General features: G+C 40.1%; 1 protein-coding gene and 1 long non-coding RNA gene across 3 annotated transcripts in view; both read left to right on the forward strand.

Annotated features, from left to right (window-relative positions):
- LOC115864899 (uncharacterized) overlaps positions 1–2,869 on the forward strand; it is a 42,980-nt gene extending 40,111 nt beyond the window's left edge. For both annotated transcript variants that reach the window (XR_009564401.1, XR_011377555.1), the window contains exon 5: positions 815–2,869. This is a non-coding gene — a long non-coding RNA (uncharacterized lncRNA). The remainder of the gene's footprint in view (positions 1–814) is intronic.
- Positions 2,870–7,264: 4,395 nt separating this feature from the next.
- On the forward strand, positions 7,265–8,634 carry LOC115864901 (alpha/beta hydrolase domain-containing protein 17B-like). The gene is made up of 2 exons (XM_060300037.1): positions 7,265–7,758; positions 8,031–8,634. Exons 1-2 carry the CDS (start codon positions 7,265–7,267, stop codon positions 8,401–8,403), a joined length of 867 nt encoding a protein of 288 aa, XP_060156020.1. The 3' UTR covers positions 8,404–8,634.
- The last annotated feature ends 7,523 nt before the right edge of the window (positions 8,635–16,157 follow it).

The following is a 16,157-nucleotide window of genomic DNA, read 5'->3' on the forward strand; positions in this document are numbered from 1 at the left end:
ACTCTGGACTACGCCAGGATTTAGGGCAAAACAGAAAACTGAGATCCGGAGCTCTGTAATTAGGCCTCCTCGTGGATTTCAAGCAGGGCCGATCTGTGAATATGCCTGAATTTTCCGGTCTGGAGGCAGCAGGAGAGGGCTGATCAGACGCGGCTAGTGAGGCCCCCAGTTTTCCTGATCTGCCCCCGCTGTTGTGGCATATGACCACAGCTCAAGAGCTGGGTCACCGCAGCCTCCTGCCCACGCCTGCGCAGTTGGCCTGGGGTGCTGACAGCACTGCTCCGTAGGGGAGGGAAAGGGAAAGGTGAGCCGGGAGATGGGCATGCCAGGAGTCAGGCTCTCTGTGGATTAGAGGAGCTGCCCGGAGGGCCCGTTGGAGGCAGAGCCCAAGGGTACTAGGCGCAGAGTAATTGGGGTCCTGCGGTCCTGAGTTAATTTCCATCTTTCACAGACGGGCACACACGTTGGAATAGACAAGAGAAATTTAAGCTGTCACTGCTCCCAACCAATCCTAAGAAGCAAGACTGAAAGGGGGCAAAAGCTCAATTTCTCAAAAACTGTCTACCGGGGCAGAGACCTATGCCTGGAACAAGGCACCCCCCAAAGTGATGCAGCCTGGGGTTTCTTCACTGATGGGCAGGCACTCACTTTTCCTGGGCACAGAAGTTTTCGTGGCACCCATAATTCCACTACCTGGATCCTTCCAGTTTTTACATGGAACGGCCTTTTTCCCCCCTTATTCTTGGCTTTAAAGACTCCTCCCAAATTTCACCAGTCTGCTAGGAGTTTTTTTTTTTTTTTTTTTTTTTTGCAGTACGCGGGCCTCTCACTGTTGTGGCCTCTCCCGTTGAGGAGCACCGGCTCCGGACGTGCAGGCTCAGTGGCCATGGCTCACGGGTCCAGCTGCTCCGCGGCATGTGGGATCTTCCCGGACCGGGGCACGAACCCATGTCCCCTGCATCGGCAGGCGGACTCTCAACCACTGCGCCACCAGGGAAGCCCTAGGAGTTCATTTTTACCGGTGAGATCTGTTCTCTTGCTTACGTGAAAAGGACCAAAACTATTTCCTGATGACAAGGCCAAATAGCTGTAGCTTGAGTCTGTTATCTCAAACCTGAATGTAACCTGAGGTGCATTCATTTTAAAAAAATGCCAAGTAAGGAATGAGGTTCTCCCAACTTACTGCACTGGTCAGATGCAACCTGGAGAATTATGTTAACTTCTGCATTTCACCTTTAAGAGAAATGTTGGCTATTTTATAATACTTCCAGAGGAGAGATCAAGAACTATGTCCCAAAAGGACTGTTCAGGAATGACAAGTCTGTGGAAGATAAAACTGAAGGGGACAGGAGAACCAGCTCCAAAGCAGTGAAGGCCAATGTTGGCACAAAAAAGCAGAACCAGGGCAAAGGGTGGGGGAGGGATATGCTGGGAGACAGATTTTGACTTTATAGCAGCCAGAGCCTTCTAATAATTAGGCTATTTAAACATGGGAAGGGCTCAGGGAGGTAGTGAGTCAAGGCCTAGTCAGACAGTAGCCAAGCAGTGGCTGGACAGCCACTCCTAGGAGAAGTGCTACAGGGGGACTCCTGCATTGGGCAGGAAAGATTCTGTTATTTTATAACTCTCTGAAATGTAGGTCCTATACATCATAAATTAGATTAGGGGATAGACTACAAAATTTCAGTGGCTTCTTAAAAACATTTAGAGTTTTGTTTATAGAAATGAAGAATGAATGAAAGTAAAAAAATGAAAACCATGGGTCATTTCTGTAGGCTCCTTTCAGCATTTTGATTTCATGTGTGTTTGTGTTCCTCTTAATTTCAGATCCTGTTTTCTTTCTTTGACTTCTACCTATATGTCCTTATATTCTCTCTATCTCTCCTTTTACACAGAAGATTTTCATTTATTCCATGGGTGGTAGGTCTTTGGATCATATTGGAGGAATTTAAGGTCTGGTTGTTTGGAAATGATTAGAGTAAAAAATCTATAATATCTTACCTAGCCTGGTGAGTGTTTCTTTGTACTTTTTCTCTCTTCTCCAACCACATCTTTTGGTCAAGACCACGTTTGTGTTTACGAAAAATCATTAGTGCTCATAATATTACAAGTAAAGGAAAAGAAAGTAGAATTGCCAGAAGGATTCCGGAGGAATACACATGCAAGTACAACCAAACTAATCTTGAAAAAAGAAAAAAGAAAAAGAAAAGAAAGAAATAATAAGGACTTTCCATAAAACTAGAATTGCATACACCATAATTACAATAATTGACATAATGCTGGGAAAATGACACTCATCGATTAAAACTGAAAAGTTCAGAAAGAGACTCAAATCAATATATAATGAAAGTCCCATTTAAAATCTGTAAGAAAAAAGGTGACTTTCATGAAATGATTAACTCTTTGGAAAAGAAGAGGGTCACCCCAAATTTCATAAATAAAACCATGGAAGACACCTGAAACATTGTAAATCAACTATACTTCAATAAAAAAATAATAAAAAAATAATAAAACCATGGAAGTACTGGGGAAAAGTATAGGTGAACATTTATATATTCTTTGGGGAAAAGACTCTTAAAAACAAAAAAACACCTAAGAAAGTACCTGAAATAAAAAATATTGATACATTTAATTTTAAAATGTCTGTGCCTCAAAACCACAATAAACCATATAGGCAAATAGCAAAACAAAAAGGAAAGTATTAACAACATACATGAATAAAAGTTAATGTCATAATATATAAAAAGCTCTTACTAATCAATAAGATTAGGAGCATTGTCTCAATGGAGGACAGAGCAAAGCATGAGAATATAAATCAACTCAGAAGAAACACAAGTGTCCAATGAACATGTGGCAATTGAATCTTGAACTGATGGCAAATTAAAGCTATGAGATGCTATTTTTTTTTTTTTTTTTGTCTATCCATTGGACAACATACTTTTGTTTAATGTAAACATTTAGCATTGACTTCAGTTTGGGAAACAAGACATTCTCATATACTGATGTGTGTGAATTGATGCAACCTTTTGGGCAGCATACTTGGCAATATATCTCAGAAACCTTGAAAATATTCAGTCCTCTTTGACAAAGGAAGTCCACTTAGAAGAATTTTTTTCTAAAGAAATCACTAGGGCTGTATGCTAAGGGTCAGCTGTAGGAATGTTTGTATTGAGCAGAAACTAGAACCAATCTAAATGTCCAATGGTCCAATAGTGACCATTTAATCAATGTTGATATGTCCTATGTAGCCATTAAAAATGTTGTAGAAGACACTAAGTGCTGGAGAGGGTGTGGAGAAAAGGGAACCCTCCTACACTGTTGGTGGGAATGTAAATTGGTGCAGCCACTATGGAGAATGGTATGGAGGTTCCTCAAAAAACTGAAACTAGAGTTGCCCTATGATCCAGCAATCCCAGTCCTGGGCATGTATCCTGACAAAACTATAATTCAAAAAGATACATGCACCCTTATGTTCATAGCGGCACTATTCACAATAGCCAAGATATGGAAACAGCCTAAATGTCCAACGACAGATGAATGGATAAAGAAGATGTGGTATATATATACACAAAGGAATACTACTCAGCCATAAAAAAGAATGAAATAATGCCATTTGCAGCAACATGGATGGACCTAGAGATTATCATACTAAGTGAAGTAAGTCAGAAAGAGAAAGACAAATATCATATGATATCAGTTATCTGCAGAATCTAAAATACAACACAAATGAATTTATCTATGAAACAGAAACACACAGATGTAGACAACAAACTTGTGGTGGTCAAGGGGGAGGCGGCTGGGGGAGGGATGGAGTGGGAGTCTGGGATTAGCAGATGCAAACTATTATATATAGGGTGGATAAAAACAAGGTCCTATTGTATAGCACGGGGAACTATATTCAATATACTATGATAAGTCATAATGGGAAATAATATGAAAAAGAATGTATATATATATATGTATAACTGAATCACTTTGCTGTAGAGCAGAAATTAATACAACATTGTAAATTAACTATACTTCAATAAAATTTTTAAAAAGTGCTGTGAAAGAACATGGAAAGATGTTCATAGTGTATGTTTCTGTATATTTCTGTTGCTGTTGTTGAAATAACTGTCATTTATTTATTTTGTTCAAGTTGGTTTATTTTTTAAAAAATGGTGTACACTTTGAGTAAAAGAAGCGAGATTTAGTCTGGAAGCTTAAAGGACTGGAGCAGAATTGTGGCTGCAGGGGGCCTTGGGTCTCAAACCATCCTCCTGGATACAACCGCAAAGCACTCAGCCTCTGGCCTGGAGAACTTCTGGCCACGCACTGTGTTTTGCAAGCTCTGTGTTGGTGTTACATTGTGCACCAGGGGTGGAAGAATGGACTAAGGGTGAAGTGGAGCAGCTGGCAGCCCTCTTGGGAACTCCTCCCTGTCAGGTGGCTTCTGTTCCATGTCCTCCAAGCCTGGAGCTGTGCAAGACCCTGGACGGTTAATCAAGTCAAATCCAAGAGCTGTCTCACCCTCTGGCTTATAGTAAACATGCCTTCAGACACAAGTGCCCAAGAGCTGGACAGTGATGCCGGAGCAGGCACTGGGGAGCCAGCATCTTTTAGGAGAGACTCTTTGTTTTCCCCTCTCTTCCCCTTCCCTCCTCACCCCTCCCCTCTTCAGCCCTTTCCTCTTCTCCCCCGCTTCCCCCTTCCTTCCCATCCCCTTCTATATCCTCCTTTAGGGATAGGCCTGAGACTAATACAGTTTGGGAAAGGAGAACCTCTTTAAGAAAACAAGTACACAATTATGAAATCAAATTCAAGTACAGGACCTTGAAAGTGTTCTAAGTGAGAGACCTGAACTTAAGCTTCATAGGCTTCATGGTAAATCCACCTTTAATCCTGAATCTGGTTTTTATTGTTTGCATGGACTTACTTTTAGCTTGTATTATGTGTGTTTTCCTAAACTACGTTAAATATTGTTTTACTTTTTTTTTTTTTTTTTTGCGGTACGCGGGCCCCTCACTGTCGTGGCCTCTCCCATTGCGGAGCACAGGCTCCGGACGCGCAGGCTCAGCGGCCATGGCTCACGGGCCCAGCCGCTCCGCGGCATGTGGAATCTTCCTGGACTGGGGCACGAACCCGCGTCCCCTGCATCGGCAGGCGGACTCTCAACCACTGCGCCACCAGGGAAGCCCTGTTTTACATATTTTTAAGCTTTATGTGAATACCATTTATGTAAATGGTATTCTCCATGAAATTTTTATACAGATTGTTTTTCTTACTCAACATTACATTTGGGAAATTTATCCATATTGATATGCATAACTTTAGTTTCTTTTAATTGCTATATTCCATCACGTGACTCAGAATGTATCTACTCTCCTGCTGCAGTTTTTCAGTAAAAACAGCAGATTATAAAACAAAAGCAGGTTGTAAATGTGTGTGCGCGCACACACACACACACACACACACACACACACACTGCAGAGCAAGTAAATAAGTGTCATTTGTTGTAAGACTAGAATAGAACTAGGTCTATATGATATAGACAGCATTTCAATTCAGCAGGCAAAAATGGACTACTTAATAAATTGTATTGAGAGAATTGGCTATATGTAGACAAAATAAATAAAAGCAAATCTCTAACTTACATGATACACAAAATTATAATTTAGATGAATTAAAAACCTGAACCCTCAGAATACAAATTTTAAAGTATTAGGGAAAAAAGTATAGGAAATATCATTATGATCCCATGGAAAGGGGAACCCTAAATAAGTCATGGAAAGCAAAACTCATATAGTAAAAGACCTAACAATTTAAATTAAATTACTGAATAAATATCATCTAAGTTGTAAAAAAAGGAACTATATAATAAAAAATACCCTAACATAGAAAATAAACTTATGGTTACCAAAGAGGAAAGGCAGGGGAAGGGATAAATTAGGAGTTTGGGATTAAAATGTACATGCTACTGTATATAAAATAGATAACCAACAAGGGCCTGCTGTACAGTGCAGGGAACTATATTCAATATCTTGTAATAACCTATAACAGAAAAGAATCTGGAAAAAAATATATATGTATAATTGAATCATTTTGCTGTACGTCTGAAACTAACACAACATTGTAAATCAACTATATTTCAATAAAAGTTTTCAAAAAAAATACCAAAATTTTTTTTAAAAGACACCCCAAACAACATGAAAGACAAGCTGAAGACTGGGAGAAAAATTTGCAACTTATGTAAAAAAGAATGAATATAACAGATATATGTGGGGGAAAAAAAACAAGCACCCTTTAGAAAAATGAGCAAAGGATATGAATAGGCAATTCATAAAAGAGGAAAAACATGTAACAAGACGCTCAAACACAGTTTTTATCAGGCAACTACTAATGAAAAAGTTGAAGAGATGCTGTTTTACACCTAATGTACTGACCACTTGGAAATGTCTGGTAGGTGAAGGGTCACTGAGACTGCTGGGAAGTGGGAACTTCTCGATTCCATTTTCATACTCCAAGATGATGCAGCCCCTTGAGAGGCAATGTGGGCATAACCTTGGATCCACAATTCCTTCTTGTAGGAATTTAGAATCTTGAAATATGGAAAAGACACATAAGACATTTACTGCAACATTGTTGGAGTTAGAGAAAAATTGTTAACAATCCTAAGTATCCACTGAAAGGAGAGGATAATAAGTAAAATACGGTATAGTATACATATAAAATACGGTATAATGGAATACTATTCAGCAGTTAAAACAAATTCACTTGATCAATATATTTACACGATTAGATTTCCAAAACACTGGTAAATCGCAAACTCATAGTATGATGCCTTTTATGTAAATGCAACACACAAATACATCAACATATTGTACGATTATAAGATTCTGGAAGGAAGCACACCAAACTCCCAAGAGTGGTTGGTCACTTGGACAGAAGGAAAGGTCAGGGATTTTTGAGAGGTGGTCAATGAGAAATTTAGTTTTATATATGATGCTCTAATTTTGTTTAAAAGGTGCATGCATTTATGTAGTTCTTGTTCAATTAAAATAATTTAAAAGATAAAAGATTAGAAGGATGTATGTTCACAGTGATAACTCTTGGAATGAAATTATAAATTTTACCTCGTTCTTTTTTCTTATCTGTGTTTCCTAAAATGTCCACAATGTTTGCCCATCACATTTGTAGTAAGAAACCAATTATTGGGAGAAGCCACTCCCGATAGCGTCTGGGTTTTTGAGAAGATTCTCTGTTGGTTCGGTGAAGGGGAGAGAAGATGAATAATCTTTCATTTAGTGCGCTATGTTGCCTCTGCTGCTGTCCACCTTGTCCAGGGAAAATTGCTTCAAAATTAGCATTTTTGCCACCTGACCCAACTTACGCGCTGATGTGTGATGAAAGTGGAAGCCGCTGGACGTTACGCCTATCAGAACGAGCGGACTGGCAATATTCTTCTAGAGAAAAAGATGCTATTGAGTGTTTCACGACTAGAACCAGTAAAGGCAACAGAATTGCCTGCATGTTTGTGCGCTGCTCACCCAATGCCAAATACACTTCACTCTTTTCACACGGAAGTGCTGTTGATCTTGGTCAGATGAGTGGCTTTTACGTAGGACTGGGATCATGGATTAATTGTAATATATTCTCATATGATTATTCTGGATATGGTGCAAGTTCTGGGAAACCAACAGAGAAGAACCTCTATGCAGACATAGAAGCTTCTTGGCTTGCTCTTAGGACAAGATATGGCATTCGCCCTGAAAACGTGATTATATATGGCCATATATATATATGTGATTATATATGGCCATATATATATATGTGATTATATATGGCCATATATATATGTGTGATTATATATGGCCATATATATATATGTGATTATATATGACCATATATATATGTGTGATTATATATGGCCATATATATATATGTGATTATATATGGCCATATATATATATGTGATTATATATGACCATATATATATATGTGATTATATATGGCCATATATATATATATGTGATTATATATGGCCATATATATATATATGGCCAAAGTATAGGGACAGTACCATCTGTGGATCTTGCTGCTTGGTATGAGAGCTCTGCTGTTATTCTTCATTCTCCTTTGACCTCAGGAATGTCAGTTGCTTTTCCTGAAAACAAGAAGACCTACTGTTTTGATGCATTCCCAAACATCGACAAAATCTCTAAGATTACCTCTCCAGTATTAATAATTCATGGGACTGGAGATGAAGTCATTGACTTTTCACATGACCTCGCATTGTTTGAGCGTCGCCAAAGACCTGCGGAGCCTCTGTGGGTTGAAGGGGCAGGTCACAATGATGTGGAACGTTATGGACAGTATCTTGAAAGATTGAAACAGTTTGTGTCACAGGAACTGGTAAATTTGTAAAATATTCTGAAGATTTGCATACTGGGTTTTCTTTCTTGCTGAACTGCACTCTTTGGTAAATAACATAAAACCTGAAGGTTTTGTTTGCAAATCATGTCAGTTGCCTTCATAAATGTACAGGTAATGATTTGTTAACAGACTTAATGAAGGCTTTAATTACCAAACTAGAAACTGCAAATAACAGTATCATGCAGTCAGGCTGTGTAATTTATATTTTTTCTGTGACTTTTTTTTAAACATCAAGATGAGTACTGTATGAAATTTTAATTCTATAAGATCAAATGCTATGAAAGTATTGCCAAATGCTTTTGCATATCAGAAACAAATTTATAAATTTTTTTTTTTTTTTTTTGGCGGTACGCGGGCCTCTCCCTGTTTGTGGCCTCTCCCGTTGCGGAGCACAGGCTCCGGATGCGCAGGCTCAGCGGCCATGGCTAACGGGCCCAGCCGCTCCGCGGCATGTGGGATCTTCCCGGACCGGGGCACGAACCCGCGTTCCCTGCATAGGCAGGCGTACTCTCAACCACTGCGCCACCAGGGAAGCCCTATAAATATTTTTAAAACATCTCAATGTACTAAATCTTATCCTGGTATACAAATGTAATATTCTTTCAATAAAAAGCTGTATATCTAAAACAATTCAAGCGCTCAGAATAAACTGTATGAAAACATGCAAGTTCACTAAAGATGACCTAAACCCTGTTGTACAGGGATAGAGATTTAAAGGTTATTTTATTGTAAAATACATTGAATTTTCTGTATTCCCTGGTTATCATACATTTTCTCCTTTAAAAAAAATGATGTAAGTCTTAATTTTTATGCCATTGGTTAATTTACCCACTAGTTACCTTGTAAATGAGAAGTCACAATAGCACTGAACTTTAACTAGTTTTGATTTAAAAGTTTGGTACTGTGAGGCAACAACTTAAATTTTTCATTTTAGTCATTTAAAAGGCATTTAGAGCTTCAAGAATAATTTTGTACGCAATGTTGTTTTAAATTCTGACTAATCTCGTAGAAATGCAATACTGTCACTATTAGAAATCCTGAAATTCTATTAGATGTTCTTTAAGACCACACACAGACTGGCTATTTGATCCCTTTTCACTTTGACTCTTTTTAAGAATAGGACCTGTTGTTTTGGATTACCACCTGAGAATTTCCTGGATTTACTCCTGGATGCAGGAGATAAGAAAACGTTTAATTCATAACTTTTATATTAACGAATGTAGTGCAAAAAATAAAGCTCACACAAAAACTAAGTTGCCTTTCCTTGAATGAATCCTGCTTGAATAAAACAATGAAAGAAAAATAAAATGAATGGTATGTAATCTAATTCGTAAATGAATGATTATTGAAATAATGCACACTGTGGATATATTTTAAGACCTTATGTAGTTTTAATTGTTCTGCTTGTTCTGTGGTTATGTCTAAGACTATAGTGTATGATTCTCTTCAAAGTATATCAAGTATTGTGAATGCTTTAGTTCAGATGTGTCAAATTAACAGTAAAACAATAACATGCCACTCAAAAAAAAAAAAGAAACCAGTTATTCGTCAAGGATTGCTGGAAGTTCAAAAATTCTTAAAAAGTTAAGAATATACCCTTATATTCTTTAAATATACACTTTTAAATATACCCTCCCTGTCCCACCCCCCAATTTAAATACATAGCACTGTGTTTGGGAAGAGTGGCAGGTTTTATTGCAAAATTAGGTAATTCCCCAAAGTCTGGAAGTATAGAAAAAGGTTCTGGGAATCGTTTAGCTTGGTTCGGGGGGTTCTAGGCAAAGGGCTCTTGTTTTTTACTCACCGATGTTCCATTAACCAGGACACTCCAGGGACTTGACTTAAGATTTACTGACAATAAATATTTAACTACAGTTAAACTTAGCTACTTTCTGGGAGTGAGTTTTCTCAGCTGGCTGAGAGTTTTCATCTCTTTTACATTTTTACATTGTAATGATTTGGAGTAGAAAAATTTCTAGAATGTTTTACGTACTTTTCTGCCTTCTTAAACGGAACACAGAGTATCTAGTTTCAGTTTTCCCAACTTTGCTCTTTCTAAAGGTTGCCACATGGCACACTTATCAGGATCTGTCTATAGCAACACCCTCTTTCCTGCTAATGGCTGTAGAAGTTAACTTCTTGGAATTGTTTGTAAAATAATCAGTGTGCAGTGCTCACACTAAGAGGATTCCCTAAGATAAAAGAACACACAAACTTTATGGCATCTATTTTGGCTGTTTCACACACCCCCTTTTATTCCCCCCCCCCCACTTTCTTGTTTTCAGTAATGTTCTAAAGTGCTGGCCTCAAGTCTGGAAGGTGGTACAGGTAGAAAAGAAAGAGCAGCATTATTTATTGCAAAACTGTGACCTCTATCAATGTCAAAGCTTTTGCTGTTGGCACAGAGCTCTTGCCACAGAACTGAGTTGCCAATAGATGAAATGTGTGAATAACCCTAAATTAAGACAGAAACCGTAACCTTATAGCAGTTACACAGTATCTACTAGAAGATTTTGTGGTTTTACAGAAGAATTTCCCAAGATACAGAAGGTGACTATTAATGAAGCCTTTGTAAGTAACAGCCTTATACATCTGAGAAAAATAGGGTTTGTATAGAGCTGGGTCTATAATCTCAGGCCTACTCTTGGCAAAACCAGAAGGGGGAAGGGAAGGGAGGGTATAAACCGTAGCCACATAGAGGGAACTTTCCTCAACATAATAAAGGCCATATATGACAAACCCGCAGCCAACATCGTCCTCAATGGTGAAAAACTGAAAGCATTTCCACTAAGATCAGGAACAAGACAAGGTTGCCCACTCTCACCACTCTTACTCAACATAGTTTTGGAAGTTTTAGCCACAGCAATCAGAGAAGAAAAGGAAATAAAAGGAATCCAAATCGGAAAAGAAGTAAAGCTGTCACTGTTTGCAGATGACATGATACTATACATAGAGAATCCTAAAGATGCTACCAGAAAACTATGAGAGCTAATCAATGAATTTGATGAAGTAGCAGGATACAAAATTAATGCACAGGAAACTCTGGCATTCCTATACACTAATGATGAAATATCTGAAAGTGAAATCAAGAAAACACTCCCGTTTACCACTGCAACAAAAAGAGTAAAATATCTAGGAATAAACCTACCTAAGGAGACAAAAGACCTGTATGCAGAAAATTATAAGACACTGATGAAAGAAATTAAAGATGATACAAATAGATGGAGAGATATACCATGTTCTTGGATTGGAAGAATCAACATTGTGAAAATGATTCTACTACCCAAAGCAATCTACAGATTCAATGCAATCCCCATCAATCTACCACTGGCATTTTTCACAGAACTAGAACAAAAAATTTCACAATTTGTATGGAAACACAAAAGGCCCCGAATAGCCAAAGCAATCTTGAGAACCAAAAACGGAGCTGGAAGAATCAGACTCCCTGACTTCAGACTATACTACAAAGCTACAGTAATCAAGACAGTATGGTACTGGCACAAAAACAGAAAGATAGATCAATGGAACAGGATATAAAGCCCAGAGATAAACCCACGCACATATGGTCATCTTATCTTTGATAAAGGAGGCAGGAATGTACAGTGGAGAAAGGACAGCCTCTTCAATAAGTGGTGCTGGGACAACTGGACAGCTACATGTAAAAGTATGAGATTAGATCACTCCCTAACACCATACACAAAAGTAGGCTCAAAATGGATTAAAGACCTAAATGTAAGGCCAGAAACTATCAAACTCTTAGAGGAAAACATAGGCAGAACACTCTATGACATAAATCACAGCAAGATCCTTTTTGACCCACCTCCTAGAGAAATGGAAATAAAAACAAAAGTAAACAAATGGGACCTGATGAAACTTCAAAGCTTTTGCACAGCAAAGGAAACTATAAACAAGACCAAAAGACAACCCTCAGAGTGGGAGAAAATATTTGCAAATGAAGCAACTGACAAAGGATTAATCTCCAAAATTTATAAGCAGCTCAATAACAAAAAAACAAACAACCCAATCCAAAAATGGGCAGAAGACCTAAATAGATATTTCTCCAAAGAAGATATACAGACTGCCAACAAACACATGAAAGGATGCTCAACATCATTAATCATTAGAGAAATGCAAATCAAAACTGCAATGAGATATCACCTCACACCAGTCAGAATGGCCATGATCAAAAAATCTAGAAACAATAAATGCTGGAGAGGGTGTGGAGAAAAGGGAACACTCTTGCACTGCTGGTGGGAATGTGAATTGGTACAGCCACTATGGAGAACAGTATGGAGGTTCCTTAAAAAACTACAAATAGAACTACCATATGACCCAGCAATCCCACTAGTGGGCATATACCCTGAGAAAACCATAATTCAAAAAGAGTCATGTACCAAAATGTTCATTGCAGCTCTATTTACAGTAGCCCGGAGATGGAAACAACCTAAGTGTCCATCATCGGATGAATGGATAAAGAAGATGTGGCACATATATACAATGGAATATTACTCAGCCATAAAAGGAAACAAAATTGAGCTATTTGTAATGAGGTGGATGGACCTAGACTCTGTCATACAGAGTGAAGAAAGTCAGAAAGAGAAAGACAAATACCGTATGCTAACACATATATATGGAATTTAAAAAAAATGTCATGAAGAACCTAGGGGTAAGACAGGAATAAAGACACAGACCTACTAGAGAATGAACTTGAGGATATGGGGAGGGGGAAGGGTAAGCTGTGACAAAGCGAGAGAGGCATGGACATATATACACTACCAAACGTAAGGTAGATAGCTAGTGGGAAGCAGCCTCATAGCACAGGGAGATCAGCTCAGTGCTCTGTGACCACCTAGAGGGGTGGAATAGGGAGGGTGGGAGGGAGGGAGACGCCAGAGGGAAGAGATATGGGAACATGTGTATTTGTATAACTGATTCACTTTGTTATAAAGCAGAAACTAACACACCATTGTAAAGCAATTATACTCCAATAAAGATGTAAAAAAAACCCAACAAAACAAACGTAGCCACGAAGCTCAAGTATCACAGATAAGAACTTTTCTTATGCATCTGTCGCGTTCTTCGTTTTTCTTCCTATTGCAATAACCAGGCAGCAACACAGAGCGGTGATGATTCACAACTACATTCCAAGGCTCTGAGTGCAGGAAGTTATGGCTCATTTGATGTTATCAGTTAGCTGGGGTGGGGGGGTAACCAGATCTAATAAAAACACATAGGACGAAAGTTCTAAATTCCTTTCAGAAGGAGTGCTTTCACTCTAAGCATCGCAGGACCTGTGTAAATTGCTCCTGCAATGTGTCTATGTGAGATTAACTCACAGAAATACTGTAGGAGAGAGATGGCCTGTTCGTAACTCTCAGCCAGGGCTATGATGTTCATCTCTAGCAGATGCAGAGCAGATGAGGGCTCCCAGTGAGTTGATGTTGTTGGAATGAAGATGCGAAGAGGATGGCGCCCAAAGCATAGGAGTCAGAGATAGACGGGCTGTCTCTTCGCTTCCCCACCTCTGTGTGCCTCAGTCTGTCTTCAGTAAATGGGGAGGCTCACCCTTTCCCCTGCCTTACAAAAGTCCAGCCTTAGAAAAGTCCAGCCTTAGAAAAGGCAAAAATAAATGATGCCCATGGAAATGCTTAGAGTTGTTTGGGGAGGAAGCGGGTTGTGTTAGATTAAGTATGGTATTGTCTCTCCTGAGAGGCCTAATCCTCATAAGGGAACAGGACAAAGCTCTGTGGTTTGTCACCTGATCCTCCTTAGGGTAAAGCTAAGTCTGAGGGTCGGTTCCCATTCTAGGAGATTTGGAACACCCACAGCCTTGGGAGGGCATTGTGAATGTGCCTGAACTCCTAGAATACTGGTCCTGGAAAGGGTCCGAAGATCACTTCCCTCATTCTATAGACACAGAAATGAAGGCCCAGAGAGGTGAAGGGGCTTCTCCGAGGTCACACAGCTACTCCCAAATCCAGGGCTTCAGTTGACAAGCCCAGAGCCCTTTTCACAGACCTTCTCAAAGTGGGGTCCTCTGAGATTGCATGTAGCAAAAGAGGACTGCAGAATCACCTGATGTGTATACAGGGGCGCCAGGGAGGTGGCGGTAGCGGTGAGGAGAGTTGTTCAAATGCAGATTCCTGGGTCCTACCCCAGACCTACTGAATCAGAATCTTTGGGATCAGTACCTGAGAATCTGTATTTTAGCATGAAGCTACTCTTACACAGCCCTGCTTTATTTCAACAAAACCTTGAAGTGTTGCTTCTAAATGACCTATGTAGAGTGGCGACACTTTATAGACAGTCTCCTAGAGAATATGGAAAGAACACATGCTATTAGTTGCCACCAGACAATGCCATGCCCTCAATTAGTGACAACGTATGACAGTCTGCCTCATGTCCTGTAGGCCACGGTCATACCCTTGAATGTTCTGAACAATCAAAACATTTGGGAAACAAACACAACTCATGTGGTCCAGTCCCTTTAAGAGCCTCTCTTCCCCTGGGTTCTGGAATGGGTGTGCTCTCCTCGGCAGGTCACTCCCACTTTATCTTACTGTCCCCGCCACCTCTCTGAGACATCTCCCTTCATACACGTGTCTCTGGCCTGAAAGCAGATGGTTTCTGATACAGGGCTGAACCCACCCCTCCCTTAATCAACCAGAAGTGCTCTGGCAAGTCCATGGGAGATAAATATAGCTGAGATCTTCCCTGTAAGAACCTCTTGGGAGGTTAAATATGGTGTGTGAACAAGTGATGGAATTGCTAGCAGCTTCCACTTAATGCCCATAAAGGGCCTTTTGCACAAAGACATCAGCTGTGCCGGGCACTTCCAAGCAGAGTTAATCTGAAAGGGAAAACCTCTGAACCCGGGTGGATCCCTGGTTACTCCATAATGGCTTGAAGCTTAGGGAGGATTTGTCTCTTGGGTGCCCGTGCACCTGATTGCTCCCCGTGTGCCTCCCAACAGGTCCTCACCTGGCTCCAGACGGCTCTGCTGGGGTTAGAGCCTTTGCAGCGTCCTCCTCTGCCCAGGCAGCACCAGCAAAGATGGAGCCAGATTTCAAGAGGGGCCCCATCAGGGAGAACCACTCATTAAAAGACAACCTTCACGTCAGCAAAAACCCAAGGTGGAGCAAAAGAGGACTGCAGAGCTTTCCTTCGGTCTGCATTTATTTTTTAAAAAAGGTATTTTGGGGACTTCCCTGGTGGCGCAGTGGTTAAGAATCCACTTGCCAATGCAGGGGACACGGGTTCCAGCCCTGGTTCAGGAAGATCCCACATGCCTCAGAGCAACTAAGCCCATGTGCCACAACTACTGAGCCCGTGTTCCACAACTACTGAAGCCAGCACACCTAGAACCCATGCTCCGCAACAAGAGAAGCCACCACAATGAGAAGCCCATGCACCGCAACGAAGAGTAGCCCCTGCTCGATGCAACTAGAGAAAGCCCGCGCGCAGCAACAAAGACCTGACACAGCCAAAAATAAATAAATATATTTTTAAAAGGTAGTTTTTAGGCTTAAAAGGAGAGGTAGGAAAGGACTGTTATTTGAATTTCTCTGAAATTTGCTTTAGAAAACAAAACCAGAGGCTCCAAGGAAGAAGGACCAGGTGTCCCCCAAACTCAGCTCAGCGTCTAGCAGCTAAGACGGTGCTCAAAAATGATGTGTCAAATGAATAAGCCACTATCTGGGTGTGACCACTGGCGGTATGGCCACTTCTTGCTGAGTGTCATTCAT

This window comes from Globicephala melas, chromosome 6, assembly GCF_963455315.2.
Source record: "Globicephala melas chromosome 6, mGloMel1.2, whole genome shotgun sequence".
Lineage (NCBI taxonomy): Eukaryota > Metazoa > Chordata > Mammalia > Artiodactyla > Delphinidae > Globicephala > Globicephala melas.